Source organism: Empidonax traillii, unplaced genomic scaffold, assembly GCF_003031625.1.
Source record: "Empidonax traillii isolate 1590-97213 ecotype Southwest subspecies unplaced genomic scaffold, ASM303162v1 scaffold330:size615109, whole genome shotgun sequence".
Classification (NCBI taxonomy): domain Eukaryota; kingdom Metazoa; phylum Chordata; class Aves; order Passeriformes; family Tyrannidae; genus Empidonax; species Empidonax traillii.
The window spans coordinates 577,726-593,332 of NW_020955523.1; the positions used below are offsets into that span (position 1 = coordinate 577,726).

Genomic DNA, 15,607 nt, shown 5'->3' on the forward strand with positions numbered 1-15,607 from the left:
ATCTCAAGTCAGTTATTCAATTTTCCCAGTAATTTAAAGCTTAATTATGCTGCATTCTGGATCTCAGTGGCTATCCTCAGCTGATTTTTCTTAAATCACTATCCTCCAATTTTACGGTTCAGTTCAATTCTCAGGACTCTCATTTGCATGGAGTGACAGATTAAAATTGGATGGCTAAAATGATTACTGCTCTTAGTGCCTACTGCAGTGATGGAGATTGATTCCTCCTAGTATGAGGAAACATATGGCTCATGAAATAACTCTTGAAACACTGGTTTTCAGTTTATGGTATTATTGTAAATTGAAATATATAAAAGGGTAGTCTAATTTTAATGCATCTTGTCTACCTTTTTGGAGGAGCCTTGGAAAATAAAACTGTAGGCACCAGTTTAGAATTTTTCAATTTCCAGAGGAAAAAAGTGAATATTCTGGTAGAAGACTTGGTATTTTTTAAGACAGTAACTTGTTGGCAATGCAAAGCTATCCAATGTTATTTGAAAATGTTCATTTTAGCCTCTGTGTAATATCTCTGTTCACCCTATCCATCTGCAGGCCTGTGCACCCCATTGCTTGGACAGGTTCAGATACAACTTCTTGCAAATTTTGACAGAAGCCAGTCCTGAATTGAAGATCCTTTGACTGGCTCTGGTTCTTCTGGGAGATTGTCACTTGGGATGATATACCCAAATTGTATGGAAGGCACAGTATTTGCTATTTCTTTATCCTATTTGAGGTTAGGTCTGCAAAATCTGTCTTGACATGTGACTGTAAAACCTGGGCCCTCCATGTAGGAATACTTTATAGTTCTATTTCCTTGCCCTCCTGTGCAAATTTTGAAGAGGGACTAGAGAAGGAACAAGATGAAGGTTTTTCTCTGTGCATCATAGTAATTTCATGATATCTCTCCCTGAATTACTTTTTAATTTAACCTCTACTGCTCCTCACTTCATTCTTATTTCTGTGGTTTCTGCCTTGTCACTGTTTCCTTCAGTCCTTGTCTTTACACTATCCTAGAGTTTCCCTTTCTTTCTTCTGCTATGGAGAAAATGTGACGTAGCACAAGAGATGACATTTAGCTTGAATAAAACAGAACAAATAAGTGTAGCTCCCCTAAGACAGTTCTAGATAAGGTGCTGTTTAGCCTACTAACATTTGTAAGCGGTCAGGCACAAGAAGGAGGAGTGGTATCTGATAACTACTCTTTGGAACGACCTCAGGCCCATGGGAGGCTTTCTGTGTGATGAAAAGCATTATGACAGTAATCCTGTGGTCAGCAGTTGTGGCAGAGACCAAGGGCTGTTTGGGCATCAGGACGGTCTCACTGACTAAAAGAGGGTGACTTCAGGACGAGGGTGTTATAAGCTGAGATGCTGGTGTGGCGTTTTGGCTCCTGCTATACAGTCCCTGTCCCAAGACTTCTGCCTTGAGGAATTTGAGTATGAAATCTTTTATGAACAGTAATTTTCCACATTATTTTTATTCCACCAGTTTGTGAAAGTATTGTTACTATATTTATGCACAGCAGTTAGCAGTATAGAGGTTTTTTTTAATTTGTCTGTTATCTTAATCTAATAAGACATTCACAAGCTGCCTGGAAAACAGACTCTTTTTTTTTTTTTTTTTCCCCTCCCCTATGGGAATTTCCATAGAAGAAATCACAATCTGATAATTGCCTATTTAAAGAATGATTTTCATCACAGGATAGAAAATAGTATAGAAGAATCTACTTCTACCATCTTTCTTACTGTTTGTACATCTTTTCTGATTTGGAAAATAGCATCCAACTGTATGAAGTTTTGGGGCGTTCCCCCTTTTTAATACCTCACATTTCAAATGAATTGTTACTTAGAATTAGAAAAGAGACAGTGTTGATAGCTGAAAACAGAATTGTCCTTGGCAAACAGCATTTTTCATTTCCTCTTAAAATAAAGCCTTAATTTTTCAAGGTTCAAACTAAAGAAATGATCCAAGGACCAATGCCCAAAACCCCAAGTTCTTGTCAAGATGAGCAAAAATTGCTAAAATAATTTCACAGTTTCTGATTAAAACTTAAAAAAAAAAAAATCAGATCAAAACCTATTGAAGTTAATTTGCAAAGTAATAATTTTAAATTAAAATAAGGAGTTTAATATAAAATATTTTCTTTATCAAGCCCATCTAATTGAAAAATTGAGAATGATATCAGCCCTTTAACCAAATAGTGGAAGCACGAAATCTGTGTAGATTTTGAATTTTATTATATTTCTATATAAATATGCAGACACATGTGGTCAGATAGCTTTTAAATCCCACCTAATTAACTTAAACAATATATAATTTTTACGAGTAGCATATTGTAATGAAAGATGGAAGATTGTTTGAAATTAAAACAGATACTTTAGTAAAAACAGCAATATCCTCATTCTATGGTTACCATCTTTCTTCTTATTTAATTTAACATATTTCTATACAAGCTGTAAGATAAAATGACTATTAGAAATGAAGAAGACTGCCAAAAGTCAAATTGCTTCACTGGAAGCTTCTTAGCAAAATGACAACATCCAGTTCTAGATAATTACATCTTATTTTGTAGGAATGTCACTGAATGATGTTAATTTGCCTTTAGGTAGTGCACTTTTGGTTGAACACAGTAACAAAAATTTACTTGGGCATTTTTGTTTGTCTTAGAAATGGTTCAACATTGTCTAATAAAAATGAAAAGCTCAGACTAGGAGAGAACAACATCGTCGTCTTATAGATGGAAATCACTAGTGCAGTTGTTCCAGGGATCAAGCAAAATTTCAGCACCATTGAAACCTTAACAGAGACAGACAGAGGGAAAGTTCCCTGTTATTAGACGAGCTGAAGCTTAGATTCCTCATAATTTACTAATTGGCTCAAAATGAGCTAAGGTTACTTACTGATCCCCAACCAGGCTTGTTGAATGTTTGATGATTCAAAGCTTTCTACCACTTTCCAGTCTAGCTGTGTTCATGGTGAGCTTTCTGTCATTTGTGTGGGTGTCAACATTGTCCTTAAATTTGAAAGGGTCTTTCCTCACCTGTTGTTTATTCTCCCTAATTTGTTTATAGATAGCATCTGTCTTCCAGAGTTTGTTTTCATAAAAAAAACCAATCCAAATTCTTTTAGACTCCACAGATTCCAGTCTCTTAATAATTCTATCTTCACCATTGGATAGGGTCCCTGTCATGTCTTGGGCACAGGTGATCAGTCTTGACACACAAGTTGTTTTGTTTTGAGACATTGCAATTACCCATGTCATGGATGGATGCTGGAAGGAAGTCTGAAATTATGAATGACTTGTTCTTTCGTATGTTTAGAAAAAGTTACAACTTGGGAGCAAGACGGGTGTCTTTTCCTGATGTGGACAGCAGTAGCTCTTGGTTCCTCTTAGTACTCTTGGAATACTAAGGAAGTGAAATACTCCTAATCAGAGCCTATTCTTTCTGTGATTTTTCCATATTAACATGCTAAAAATTTAAGTTTAGTCATGCTGCATTTTGCAGCAGACATAATGCTTCAGTTTCTTTTTAATGGATCTTTCTATTATAAAGATACTATTTTGTTTCATTGTAATGATTTTTTTTTTTTTCCATCAAGAAGTGCTTGACTTTTTGGACTGGGTGAAGGAGAAGTAACTTAGTATCTAAAGGAATAACTCTTAAGTCACATTTAAGATATTTGTACTTGCATTTTTTGTTATGAGGATACAGTTAATGCAGTTTTGACTTTGTAACCTCTTGTCCTCTACAGATGCTGGGGCCTGAATTTATCACAGCACTGAAGTGTAGCCTTAAGTAAAGTGTGTTCATTATATTTGTTTAGACCGTCCTATGAAGGATGTCTCTAGGCTGTCAGCCAACCTAAAAAATAACCCCAGAACATATGTGCCCAAGCACTCTTGCACTATTAGTAAGTGGCAAGGTGGTTTTAGATGGTCTGTTTGGACGTGATGAGCAATATTCTTGTAAGGCTCTGATGTGGCTGGGCTGCAAAGGCACCTTTGGGCACACAGCGGTCCCAGCAACTTCTGAGACTACACTTCTAAGAGCTGTGCAAACAAATTTGTCTACAATATTGATTTCAACTAGGAGGCATGAAAAGTATACTTCAGAAGTTTAAATGTAGACATGACACCCAAGAGAATGCTGTGAGCTTTGAAAGTAATTTAATTTTTTGCATTTGGTAAAGATGAAAACGTTGAGTCATTTTTATTATCTGTATGATAACAGTTCTGAGACCACTAAGAAGACTTACACTGGTTTCCGGTAGGAATTTGGCACTTTCATCTCTTAGATGCTGTTGAAAATGTCATATACTGGTTTTGCTGTTACTACATGTGCTGTAAGAATTTCTCCTGGCCACAGTGGAGTATGGGACTCTCTGTGAAACCCTGAGAGGTGGCTCAGGTGATGGCCAAGCCTAGCACAAGACGGAATTGTGGTACCCGTCAAGTAGAAACCTGGCAGCTCAGTATGTGCCAAGGCTGGTAGCAAGCAATAGCAGCTGGGTCCTTGGAGAGGAAGCAGGTTGTATAAATTATGTTTGGCAGAGAGGTAAAACTGCTGTGCTGTGAGTCTGTAGAATCATATCGTAAGAGATGGAAACCTGGTGAGTCAGTTTCCTTGGGATCATTGTCCAGTGGTGGCCATGCACTGGTAGTCACCCAGTCATGCAGGCAGTAGTGGGGGGTCTGTCTCTTCCTTGGCAGCTATTAATTGTCACTTGTAAGCCTCGTATCACATGGACTGTGGTCCCTAATAGGGACTACTTGCTTGCCTGTGTCTATGGCATGGCCATGTCCCAAACTGTTCTCATCAGAGACATAGGAAAGTTGTGTTCTGCTGCTTAAACAGAGGTTGCAGTGAGCACTAAGGAAAATCCACTCACTGTGTATATATAATTAGTTCTTTTTAGTGGATTGGTAGTACCCCATCAGATTTATTACTTTTCTAGTCAGAAGCACAGCTTACTTTATGGCTGATCTCCATTTCTTACTGTTTTCTGGCAAGGGATTCCTTCTGTTTAGAATTCATGTGATTCATGGGTTACAGCTCTTCTGTCGAAATACAGTATGTCTGCAGAGGCAGTTGTGACTGCCACCATGCTTGTAACCTAATCTACATAAAACCCCACAAGAATCACTGATTTGAAAGAAATTCCCACCTGCTGTTGGTGTACGATGGCCATCTGTCTGGCAAATCCCCATGTGGAAGTCAGATGCATCTGAGAAGAGCCAGAAAACCTTCTGACACCTGTTTCTCTAGCAGATGTAGTTGCTTACTCTGCTTTTTTACTTTCCTACTAGGTGCTTTTGGGATTGACCTTTAGATCTACTTTCAGCAGCTTTTCATTCCAGTCCCAGCACAGTGTACAATGGAGAATCATTCTGACAAAATTAACCTTTCTTTTTTTTGATACAAATTTTGGAGGTTTCTAATTAAACCTTAGGAAGTGCTCCTGAATCTGGTCACCTCAGTTCAGTCACAGGAGCTGATAAATACCCAACTTCTTTAGTTCCAGAAATTGCCTTAAGAATTTCTGAAAAACACTCAAATTGGCTTTTAAAATCAAGTGGTATTTTCTGTCTGAGAATCATTCCACATATATTCGTGATCCCTCATGTAAATGGTTTCCAAGATGCAGGAAAAAAAAGTAGAAGTCTCAAAGTGGTGCTTTCTAAAGATAGTCCTTTTGTCTGCTGGAAATTTTATGTCTTTATAAAGATTCAGAGCATTCTGAGCCCACATTACAATACAAATACCTTTGGCATTCTTCTCTGAATCTGTGTGTGTACATGTCTGCCTACTGAGGTCATCTTATTCACAAATTGTCCTCAGTTTCTGTGTGACCCTCAGCTCTGCTGAGACTTCTGCACTTCTAGTGTGTGTTCTTTTGTGCATGGTACACAACAAGGAGCAACAGACTTCCTTGCTGGGGCAACAGCCATGATAATCCAAACAAACACAACCTTCTGTAGATTAATTGTATCTCTTGTAACTAAAGGTTAAGATGTCATCTAGTGATTTATCCTTTTTAATGGATTTGTTGGATCACTGTGATAGGGGCATAATTTACTACCTTTTGTACATCATAGGCTGTGTTCTGAAAATAGTATTTGGGGATTTACAGTACTGAACAGGGTGAATTACATGTCCAATTATCAACCATCCTGTTTGACATTCAGTCAGTGCTGACAGGAATTGGGCATTTAGCAAAATGAGGGTTCTGCAGCAGTCATTTGACAGGATTGTTTTATTTCAAGGCTGTTGTTAATCAAATGTTTCTGGAGAAAAACTGCAACATAGACTGCTGATTGCTTTGACTGTTGTGCTGTGGCAAGCCAGATGTGAGTGGTGTGTGTTAGAGTTGTTATCCTCCCTGTAAATTATTGTCAAGACATTGCCTCCTTGATGGAAAATCTAGCAAGTTATTGCAATTTGGAGGCAAGTGGCATCCTGATGTAAAGAGCCGCTGGGTTAGGTGTCCCTGACAGTATGTGAAAGGAACCTTCGAGAGGAGTAAGTGACCTCTTCAAGACTTCATTATTCCCACAGGTCTGAACACATTTGCAGAACTAAAGAGGTTCTGTGAGCGTGCAGGCACATGTACTTTCTCAAAGTATATTCCTATCTGGAAACATTTCATGAAAGATTTCCTTCCTGCGCTTTCTGCCTTCTTTATCTGACAGTTCTTGATTGGCTGGTATAGCTTGTAATATTTTTCTTGGCCATATTGTTGGTGTGTGCCTTTATGATCCTAAAACAATACGCTTCAAATGGTGTTTTGCAGTTTGTATCTTGGCTGCTGGAGACTTCTGCCTTGTCTCCAGAGGAGGCAAAATAGGTCTACTGGCACAAAGGGCCCCGTCTTACCATGTGATTGCCTCCTTTTGAGCCTCTGATCCCACTGACCTGAAGCTGCCTTTCCTGCATCCACACAGGAGGAGGAGAAGGAAGAGGTGTGGCTGGGACGCACATCCTTGTTTGTACGTGTATTGTTAAATGGGAGTTGCTGCTGCTGTGAGGAACCTGGTTTGGATCTAAGTGACTACCATGGCTGCCTGTAGTGGGCCACCTGTTGAATTAGGGTTCAAATGAAAGCCATTAATTTAGAAGTCTGTATATCTAAGAGAAGGTTCCTCACTGAGAAGGTTCTGACATAACCCATGAAAACAAAAGGAGATATGCATCATCTTCTCCTGTTTACACTTCTTTCCTCCTTCTTCAGTGGTGTAACTCCAGGCAACATAGGAGACAGCAGCACCTTATTGTATTGTTTGTGCTTACGATCAACCAGGCAAAGACAAAATGAGGACACATGATGAATTTGGCAGTAGTATTCCAGGGCAGAGTGGCTGCCCTCCTTAAACTGCTAAACCTTCTCTGGCATATTCTCTTGACTTAGAAATTGAAAATGCATGTCAGGGAGTTATCTGCTCCTCGTGATTTTCTGCAAGAAAAAAGAAAAATCATTGCTTCAATTCAGATATGCTGTCCTTACATTTGAGTTCCCAGAAGGCCCCTGACTATGTGACAAGAATTACTGTCATGGATGTTGCATAACGGTTTATGCATAATGTTTAATGCAGTCTCAGTTTTATGGAATATGGATAATATTGGAGACTTTTTGGATAGTGGCTTAGATTTACACTTTCTTTTTAAGGTGGAAACAAGGGACATTTTTGGTGCTCTTCAGTGACATTGAAGAGTTGAGATTGTTACTTTTAAAAATTAATTAAATCCATAGAAGTGGAAAACAGAAAAATATATTGCATAGATGAATTAGGGACAAATCATAAATGTTTAAAGCATTTCTGGAGATCAGAAATGCTGTGCCTTTGTTTGAATACCATCATTATTTCAGCACACTTCCTCACTACTCTGTCCAGGGTGTTTTGCTTCTTGGCTGGAAGGTTGGAGCTCAGTTTAGAGGAATTTTGAATAATCCTTCTGCTTGTTAAAGTTTTATTATTAAAATTAAAGCATTTGAAAAAAAAAAAAAGATACTTGATGTTGATGCATGTGTAACATATGTTGAGAGTCAGCTCACTTGTATGTATTTGTTTTGTGATTTACAGGACAGCTTTCCAGCTCGGTTTGGAGGAATACATTTCGTCAATCAGCCGTGGTATATCCATGCCCTCTACACCGTTATACGACCCTTTCTAAAGGAGAAGACACGAAAAAGGGTATTCCTCTGTTTAATTGTCCATTTCCTGGCAGTTGTCATCAGCAGACATATCATACTCTAATAATGTAGATATACAAGAGATATCAGCTTGCTATTCTGTGTTGTAAAGAGTACCTTCAGCTGTTTTAGAAACTTATACAGCATTATCCTTAAAGGACACAGTCAAGCAGTGCACTTAAACATATTTTAAAATGTAAGCATATGCTTTCTCTTGGGGGGTATATAAAATTATTGCCAACATTACAGATTCTATTAAGATTGTATTCAATTCCATTATATTTAATTTCTGTTAAAATTATCTGTGCCTTTCTTTTAAAAACAGAGATAGTGACTACAGAGTCCTTTCCTAGTGTGATTTTCTTGACATTAGCATGAGCTAAAATACCGAGCTGGTATATAGTAGCTTGCAAATACTAATTTGGATGGAAGCAATAAAAGGAAATTTGTGTGCATGCATCTGTGCATAAGCATGAGCAGTCTCTGAGACGTTGCTGAATTTGCAGCATTTGCATCAGTGCAATTAAATTAGAGTTTGGTGGTGATAGCATATGATATTATTTCTGTAACAGGAAATTTGTCATCCAGAAAAACACAATCAACATCATGAACAAAGCCACTACAAAGAATATGATGTTTCTGGGTTTTTTTTAATGGAATCATCTCTCTTAGCAACTCTGTATTTTCTCTCCTTAAACACAATTTACAAGGCCACAATGATCCTTGGTGTTTAGCTGTTTTTTATTAACAGATTATGCTTGAGAGGTCTCTGATATTCACAGATTTTGAACTATAGATCACAAAGCCTTTTATGTAATATCTGTTATAAATATACAAATGAAACCCTATTTTGCAGGAATCAGTTGCACTCTGTTGACTACAGCTTCAGCAAAGAACATTGTAGTGCCAGATATGTTTGAGGCCTTTTTAACTCAAGTGCTGTGTACACATAACTAGGGAGTAAAGTGCAGCTTTTTGGGTGTGTTACAACGTTAATAATAAGTGACAAGGCAGTTGGACATGGGTGCTTATCAGTTAGCATATATATTTTTATTTAGACATCTGAATCAATGGCATATATTTTCAGAAATGTTGATTTTTTACAACTGTTTTTTTGCCAGTACTGAATACCTATAAAAAGTAGTCAGATGGTTAAATATTGATTTACAGTTCAAAATTTAGTGTAAAAATGTGCAAGTTGTGACCAGCACATAAAATTTAAAATCAGCTTTAAAAACATAATTATTAGATGCAGAACAAATGATTGTAAAAAAAATCCCAAACCCAAGAGAATTGTCTTTAGATTTTTTTTTATCAGGCTCATTATTTATCTGTTGTCTTTATCCTGAATTATTTTGTATTTTCTTAACATCTGGTAGATTTGCAACTGATAGCTATATTTAGATAAATGCTATACTAGGCACGCATAAAAACAATTACTAAGAGGTGAAGCATTCAGCCAAAAAGGCACCATAAAACAAATTACTTTCACCATTCATATATGTTCTTTCACAGAAAGATTAAATTCCTTTCTGAGATGGGAGAAAATTACTCCATTTGCATGGTCATATTAATTTTCCCGTGTCCACAGCTGACTTCAAGATGGGCTGAAATAAGCAATACAAAACAAACATATATTTGGTCTTTGTCTTTCTGCCATTTGAATTTAACTCTTGATAAATCATGCTAAGGGTATAGCTGTCCAGAGAAGTCCCTGCAAGGTGAAGTGAAATATGAATTGGTAGCAGTAATGTCTTGTGTGCACATCCCTGCCTGCCCTGTGGGGACCGAGAGACAGGGAACAGCTGTCAGGAGGCAACAACCTATTTTCCCTTCTTGGCTGCTTCTGTGTTAGTCATTTAAAAAGGGTCCAGCACTGCCTTTGCTGCTGTTCAGTTGTATGAACACTTCTTGGCAGGGCACTGATGAGTGCCAGCTGGGACTTTCTTAGACATTGTCCGGGAAAAATTTGGGGATGGCATGGACCAGTGAGCAGAATGGATGAGGTGAGCTTATTCTGGACATGAAAGGAATTCAGCCATATGGATGTGAACTGTGCCATGGCACTTGCTCTGACTTATGCGCTAGTCTAGAAATAGTTGCTGTGAGCTGTCTGTGTAGCCATACCCAAAAGCAGGCATTTCTTCCCTGTGGAAAGTCTGCAGGTTTCTAGTGTCTGTGGCAGAAGGCTGCTCAAATCCAGAAATACTCTGTTGCTAGGGCTCATAGGTCACACATTCCAGATCTCTGAGGAGAAACAATAAACATAAACATAAATACAAGTATTCATATACATATATTTCATATTGATGTGCAGATAAATAAATGTAAAGTACATACGAGTATTAGTCTACCAAGACATTGATGGAAAATATCAAATAGTCATACAACTATTTCCTCATTGTCGTCACAGGAATTATTTTACTGTTATTACTCACTTCATGTATTTTCAAGTATAAATGACAGTTACTAGCACAACTAGATTAAGGAAGAAAATCTTTCCAGTAGTGTTATCAGTAGACTGCATGATTTGTCGTATTTATAGAACTCCTGGCTGGATGCTGAAAGTCAGTATATATTCCTTCATGAATATTATTTTTATTAATTATTTATTTTACTAATTATTCATTTGATTTAATTCACAGAATTAAGGAGAGCAAATAACAAGAGATAGGCAGTCTGTCTATCTAATCTTCTGTCCATCTAGCTATCAGACATCAGTTCTTACCCTCCTGAAGTCCCTTGCCCTGCAAACGTTTTAAGTCATTTATGCTTTAATCACTTTGAAGATTTATGAACATAGTACAGCCATGCTTAAGGCAGAGGTGATATGTGCCACCTCTGTTAGCCCAACACAACCAGAATATTGAAACTATACAGTATCCTCAAATAATGATGAAGTCATTTGGGCTTGGATGATTTTTTGTGATACCTCTTTGTTTTTACCTGCATGCCTATGTACAGATATTCCTACATGGGAATAACCTCAACAGTCTGCATCAGCTAATACACCCTGAGATCCTGCCTTCAGAGTTTGGAGGAATGTTGCCCCCCTATGACATGGGGACATGGGCAAGAACACTGCTTGACCATGAATATGATGATGACAGTGAATGCAATGCAGACTCCTACAACACTCCTGCAAAGGATACAGAAAAGGACCTCTCTCCCAAATCCATGAAAAGGTGAGTAAAATGTACTGTGGTCTTCTGGTTTTGCCATGAGGTTAACATTTGCCTTCCTCCTCTTTTATGAAGCTGCATGTTGTTCCCTTAGGCTATTATATACAAGGTTTATTCTTTTCTCCCCCTTTTCTAAGAAGATCAGTGTTGATTAGAGACCATGACCTTGATTATTACCCGTGTGAGTTGTGAACTCAGTGCAGCTGATTATTTGGTGGTGCCATATAGGTCGTATATGCAGTACTGTGTTTGGAATAGGCTGACCCCCCTGTCCCAGCCTACAAGTACTTGTTAGAGAAACAGTGCTAGCTGGAGTGAGCCTCAGTGCAGAGGGTAAGTTGGGACCAATTATCCATCTGGGTGGTGAAAATAGCTCTTTTATTCCTCCTTCTCATAGCTCAGTGCCTGGTATCCACCAACCTGTAGGTGCCAGGACATTTACAGCATCTGAATTGTCAGTCACAGTGACTGCACACAACATGAGAAAATGTACTGAGGAGAACCAGGACAAAAATGAGTGCCAATTGTTATTCTCAAGTCTGGTAAACATCCTGGCATCCTGGTATTCTTCTCTTTGAGAAGGTACAGTGTAATTGCTTGCTGTATTTTACCATTCAAGATAAAGTATAGGAAGAGATTAGTTAACTCTCCAGCAACTACAGAAGCAGTGAGGTTACTCACTTTAGAGGATTGAACCTGATCCAACCTTGCCAGGTCAGTGGAAGAGAAAAGGTTGTATTAAGATTGTGATAGAAAAGGTTGAGGAGGTAGCAAAAGTCAGAGTGCAACTCCTAAGGAGCAGGCCTAGCAATGGATCAGAAGAGAGCAAACAGGGAAGAAAATAATGTAGAAAGTCATTAAAATTAAGTCAGAATACACTACGCTGGGAACCCAGTTTTAGGAGACAGCATGTGATGCAAAAGGGAGAGAGGCTCTGGAAGCAGATCAAACAGGATAAAATATTTTGAGATTCCTCAGCCAGGAAGATGATTTTGGATGGAAAATGTTGCATAGACTGGGAAGACCAGTGTGGTTTGAAAGGGAGATATTTTTGTGGAAACAGAGAGGAGATAACATGAGATTGCTGCAGGAATAGAAAATAAGAAAAAACAAACAGTGAAGTTTAAGGATTTTGTGTTGAAAAAACCTACAGTGCATTGAAAGTGCGAAGTAGCAAGAAACTGATAGGAATGAGCCAGGATAAGGAGAAGTTAAGAAAGGTTCTGAAGCTGTATGACAAAGATTTAATTAATTAACGGAGAAAATGGGACAGAGGAAAAGAGCCAGGGGAAGGGGAAAGGTGAGCAATACACTTAAAAATGATTTGCATGTAATACAAGAATTATGGGACAATAGAGAAGCTGTCTTTGACAGAAGGGTGGAATCAAGGAACTGAAATGAAGAAGTTTTACTGTTGTAAAATGAAGTTACAAGAGTGAATAATTTCATCCAAGGGTGCAACAAAAAATTAAATGAGAAGGCCTCTCACAAGTTCCTTTGGAGAAGACTCTTTGGAGCAGTTTTTTAAATTTTTCTGAGCAAGTACATTACTAAATAGAAAAGCAGTGAGTTGACCAGATTCTTCATTCTTTCTGAAATAATTTTTATTCTCATTTAACTTGTGCTTGAAAAATCTTTCATACAGAATTACACTTCAGTGTAACCTTCAAATTGACATTCTTTCAGTCTGGGTGAGCTGACACAGTAGGTTACCTACTGCAGAAAAATAAGGATGTTGAAATCTGTATCTACATAATATTAAGCTGAAATTTCTTCACCTTCTTTGCATTCTTTCTCAGTTAGCATGCCTCCAGTACCTGCTGGAATCCACATTCCATGCTGTTAAAAAGCATGCATAAAAATATGTTCCATGCATATAAAAAGTACTAAGTAGACTTACTGCTGTAGTACCAGGTAGTAAGAAGGACAGAAAGTCCCAGAGCCTTGGTGTATTAAGTGCACAGACTGTGTAAACTACTAATATATAGAAAAGTTAAGATAAAATAGATGAACTATTTCATTAAAAATTAAATTTAACTTGGGTTTAGCACCTGGTGTGTTGTGTCTCTCAGTTTGAAACCATGGTCCGTATGATATATTAGTGCAGAATAAGATTTTTAACATATAAAACCCGTGACAGTAAGTCAGGAAAAGTGCTTAACTTAGAACAAATTTTATAAGCATCTGGCAGATCTCCAACAATTACCTTGTTTAATTTGGCTTGCCATTTTAAAATTAGTTTACTACTTGAAAGAATGACCTTCTAGAACCAAAATCCTACTGAGAATTCATTTCTTTCTTACTCATTTTTACCCCATAATGTATTTTTTACCCCACTGACATTCCTCCAGATCTGCTTGAATTTTTGGTGAATTGGATGACTTCAGCTTGAAAGGAAGGCTGATTGTGGGGATCGTTGCTGAAAACCAGCAAAAAACCTCTCCAACCAATTTTCTAGGTTAGAAAGCTGACATTACTTTATTAACAGTGCTGGATGCATGGGGATTGCTCCCCAAAGCATGCATCTGCAGCAGCCTAACAGGCACAGGTATATTAATGCAACTAATATATATTCATCATATTTTTATTGCATATTCATTACATTTCCTGAATAAATGCATGTATGCTAATTATTTCTGTGGACTTACTTGGCTATGGTTCCAGATCTTCTAATCAATCTTTTCTCCTTGAGAGTATCTCAAATATGTGGCCAGGTCATAGTGTCCTTCTCTTATCATTCTTTGACACACAATCCTTGTTCTCAAAACTAAAACATCTGCCAGTACATAATCAATGATACAGGTAAATAAGGAAGCAATAGCTGGTGTAAGACTGTTAGTCACAGATGTAAAGATCAAACACTGTTTACTAAAGTTAAAATGATTTTCCAGCATCTTCCCTTACTGTTGCATAGGCTCCTTTGTACCTGTTTGGTAACAGGAGGGTGGTGGAGATAAGGAAGAATTAATCCCACCCGTAGCACAGGCCTCTGGGACATGTTGGTATTGCATGACACCATTACAGCTGTTTCAGCAGTCAGGTTTAGCCTGTGGCTGTGCTCACCTGTGGCTGTCAGGCTGAGGCATCCAGGTGGAGACTGCATCCTCTTAACTCACCTTGCAAGGCAAATGTTGATAAACTTTGCAGAGTACCTGTGGTTTGGTTCCTCACCTCTGCCATGGGACTTTGTAGTACAACTCTGTCCTACTGTGTTTTCCTAGAATTTATTCAGTAATGTTTTTAAAGTTCTTTGGGAGCTATAGATAGAATAGAGGGTGCTACAGACTTACACAAATGATTTTCCTTTTCCATACCTTCATTTGTGAATTGCTGCTGAATGGAATAAAACATCAGTAAGTTTCTATTTAAAAACGAATGAAAACTGTTTCTCCTTCAAGGCAGTTAGGCACCTGAGCTTACAAACCATAGATCAGGATTTGTGTTGTTCAATTTTCACACCTGTCTTGGCATCGGGGATTTTGGAGCCCCTGGGAATTTATGGCCAAAGCTCCCGTACTGGAAATTTGAGACCAGGTTTGCAGCCATTCCAGCTTCCCTTAAGTTTCCTGGGTGAGAAGTGGAAACCCTGGCTGCTCAGTCATTGGCAGTTGAGGAAAAGGCTCAGTTTTAATACTTAGGTTCAGTTGGAAATCCTTTGAAATTAATATGCTTCCACAGCAATTTTTATCATGATGAACTGGATTTTCCATGAGTGCAGCTTCCCACCAGCAAATTTTCAATCAGCTTTGCATTGGCACAGTACCTTGTGAAGTTTTTAGAAAAGCATTTTAAATTCTGTGGTTTAGTTTTCTGCCTGAGGAACTGACTAATGTTCAGGATGAGTGTTATTGTACAGTTTTAATTAAAATTTTTTAAATTATGCTTATCACAAGAGAGACTGTCATATTTTAAAACTAATTTTCTTGATTTTACCATTAGTAGGACAATGTGATAAATATTATTAGAAAATATCCTTTTTTTAGAGTTTTCTACTGGGCTGACTTAAAGTCAGATGTTATTTCTAGTGTTTTTGTAAGCTTTCTTTTGGTTTTTTGAGAAAGTCAGATTGTCTCCTGCTATCAGCCTCATTCATTGGTTTCATTGGATGATGTCAGTTTATAAGAGCGGTGGATTGACTCCATATGTTTATCTTAGGAGGTTTTAGAATTCATAAAGGTTTTTCTCTGCACTGTAGCCCTCCAAATGGGCAAATCTATAGCAATGCTGTAGGCACA

General features: G+C 37.9%; 1 protein-coding gene across 1 annotated transcript in view; it reads left to right on the forward strand.

Annotated features, from left to right (window-relative positions):
• The window catches only part of CLVS2 (clavesin 2), a 60,910-nt gene that overhangs the window by 35,998 nt on the left and 9,305 nt on the right, over positions 1–15,607 (forward strand). The window contains exons 3-4 of the mRNA XM_027891784.1: positions 8,081–8,191; positions 11,155–11,375. Coding sequence (XP_027747585.1) covers positions 8,081–8,191; positions 11,155–11,375 — 332 coding nt within the window. The remainder of the gene's footprint in view (positions 1–8,080; positions 8,192–11,154; positions 11,376–15,607) is intronic.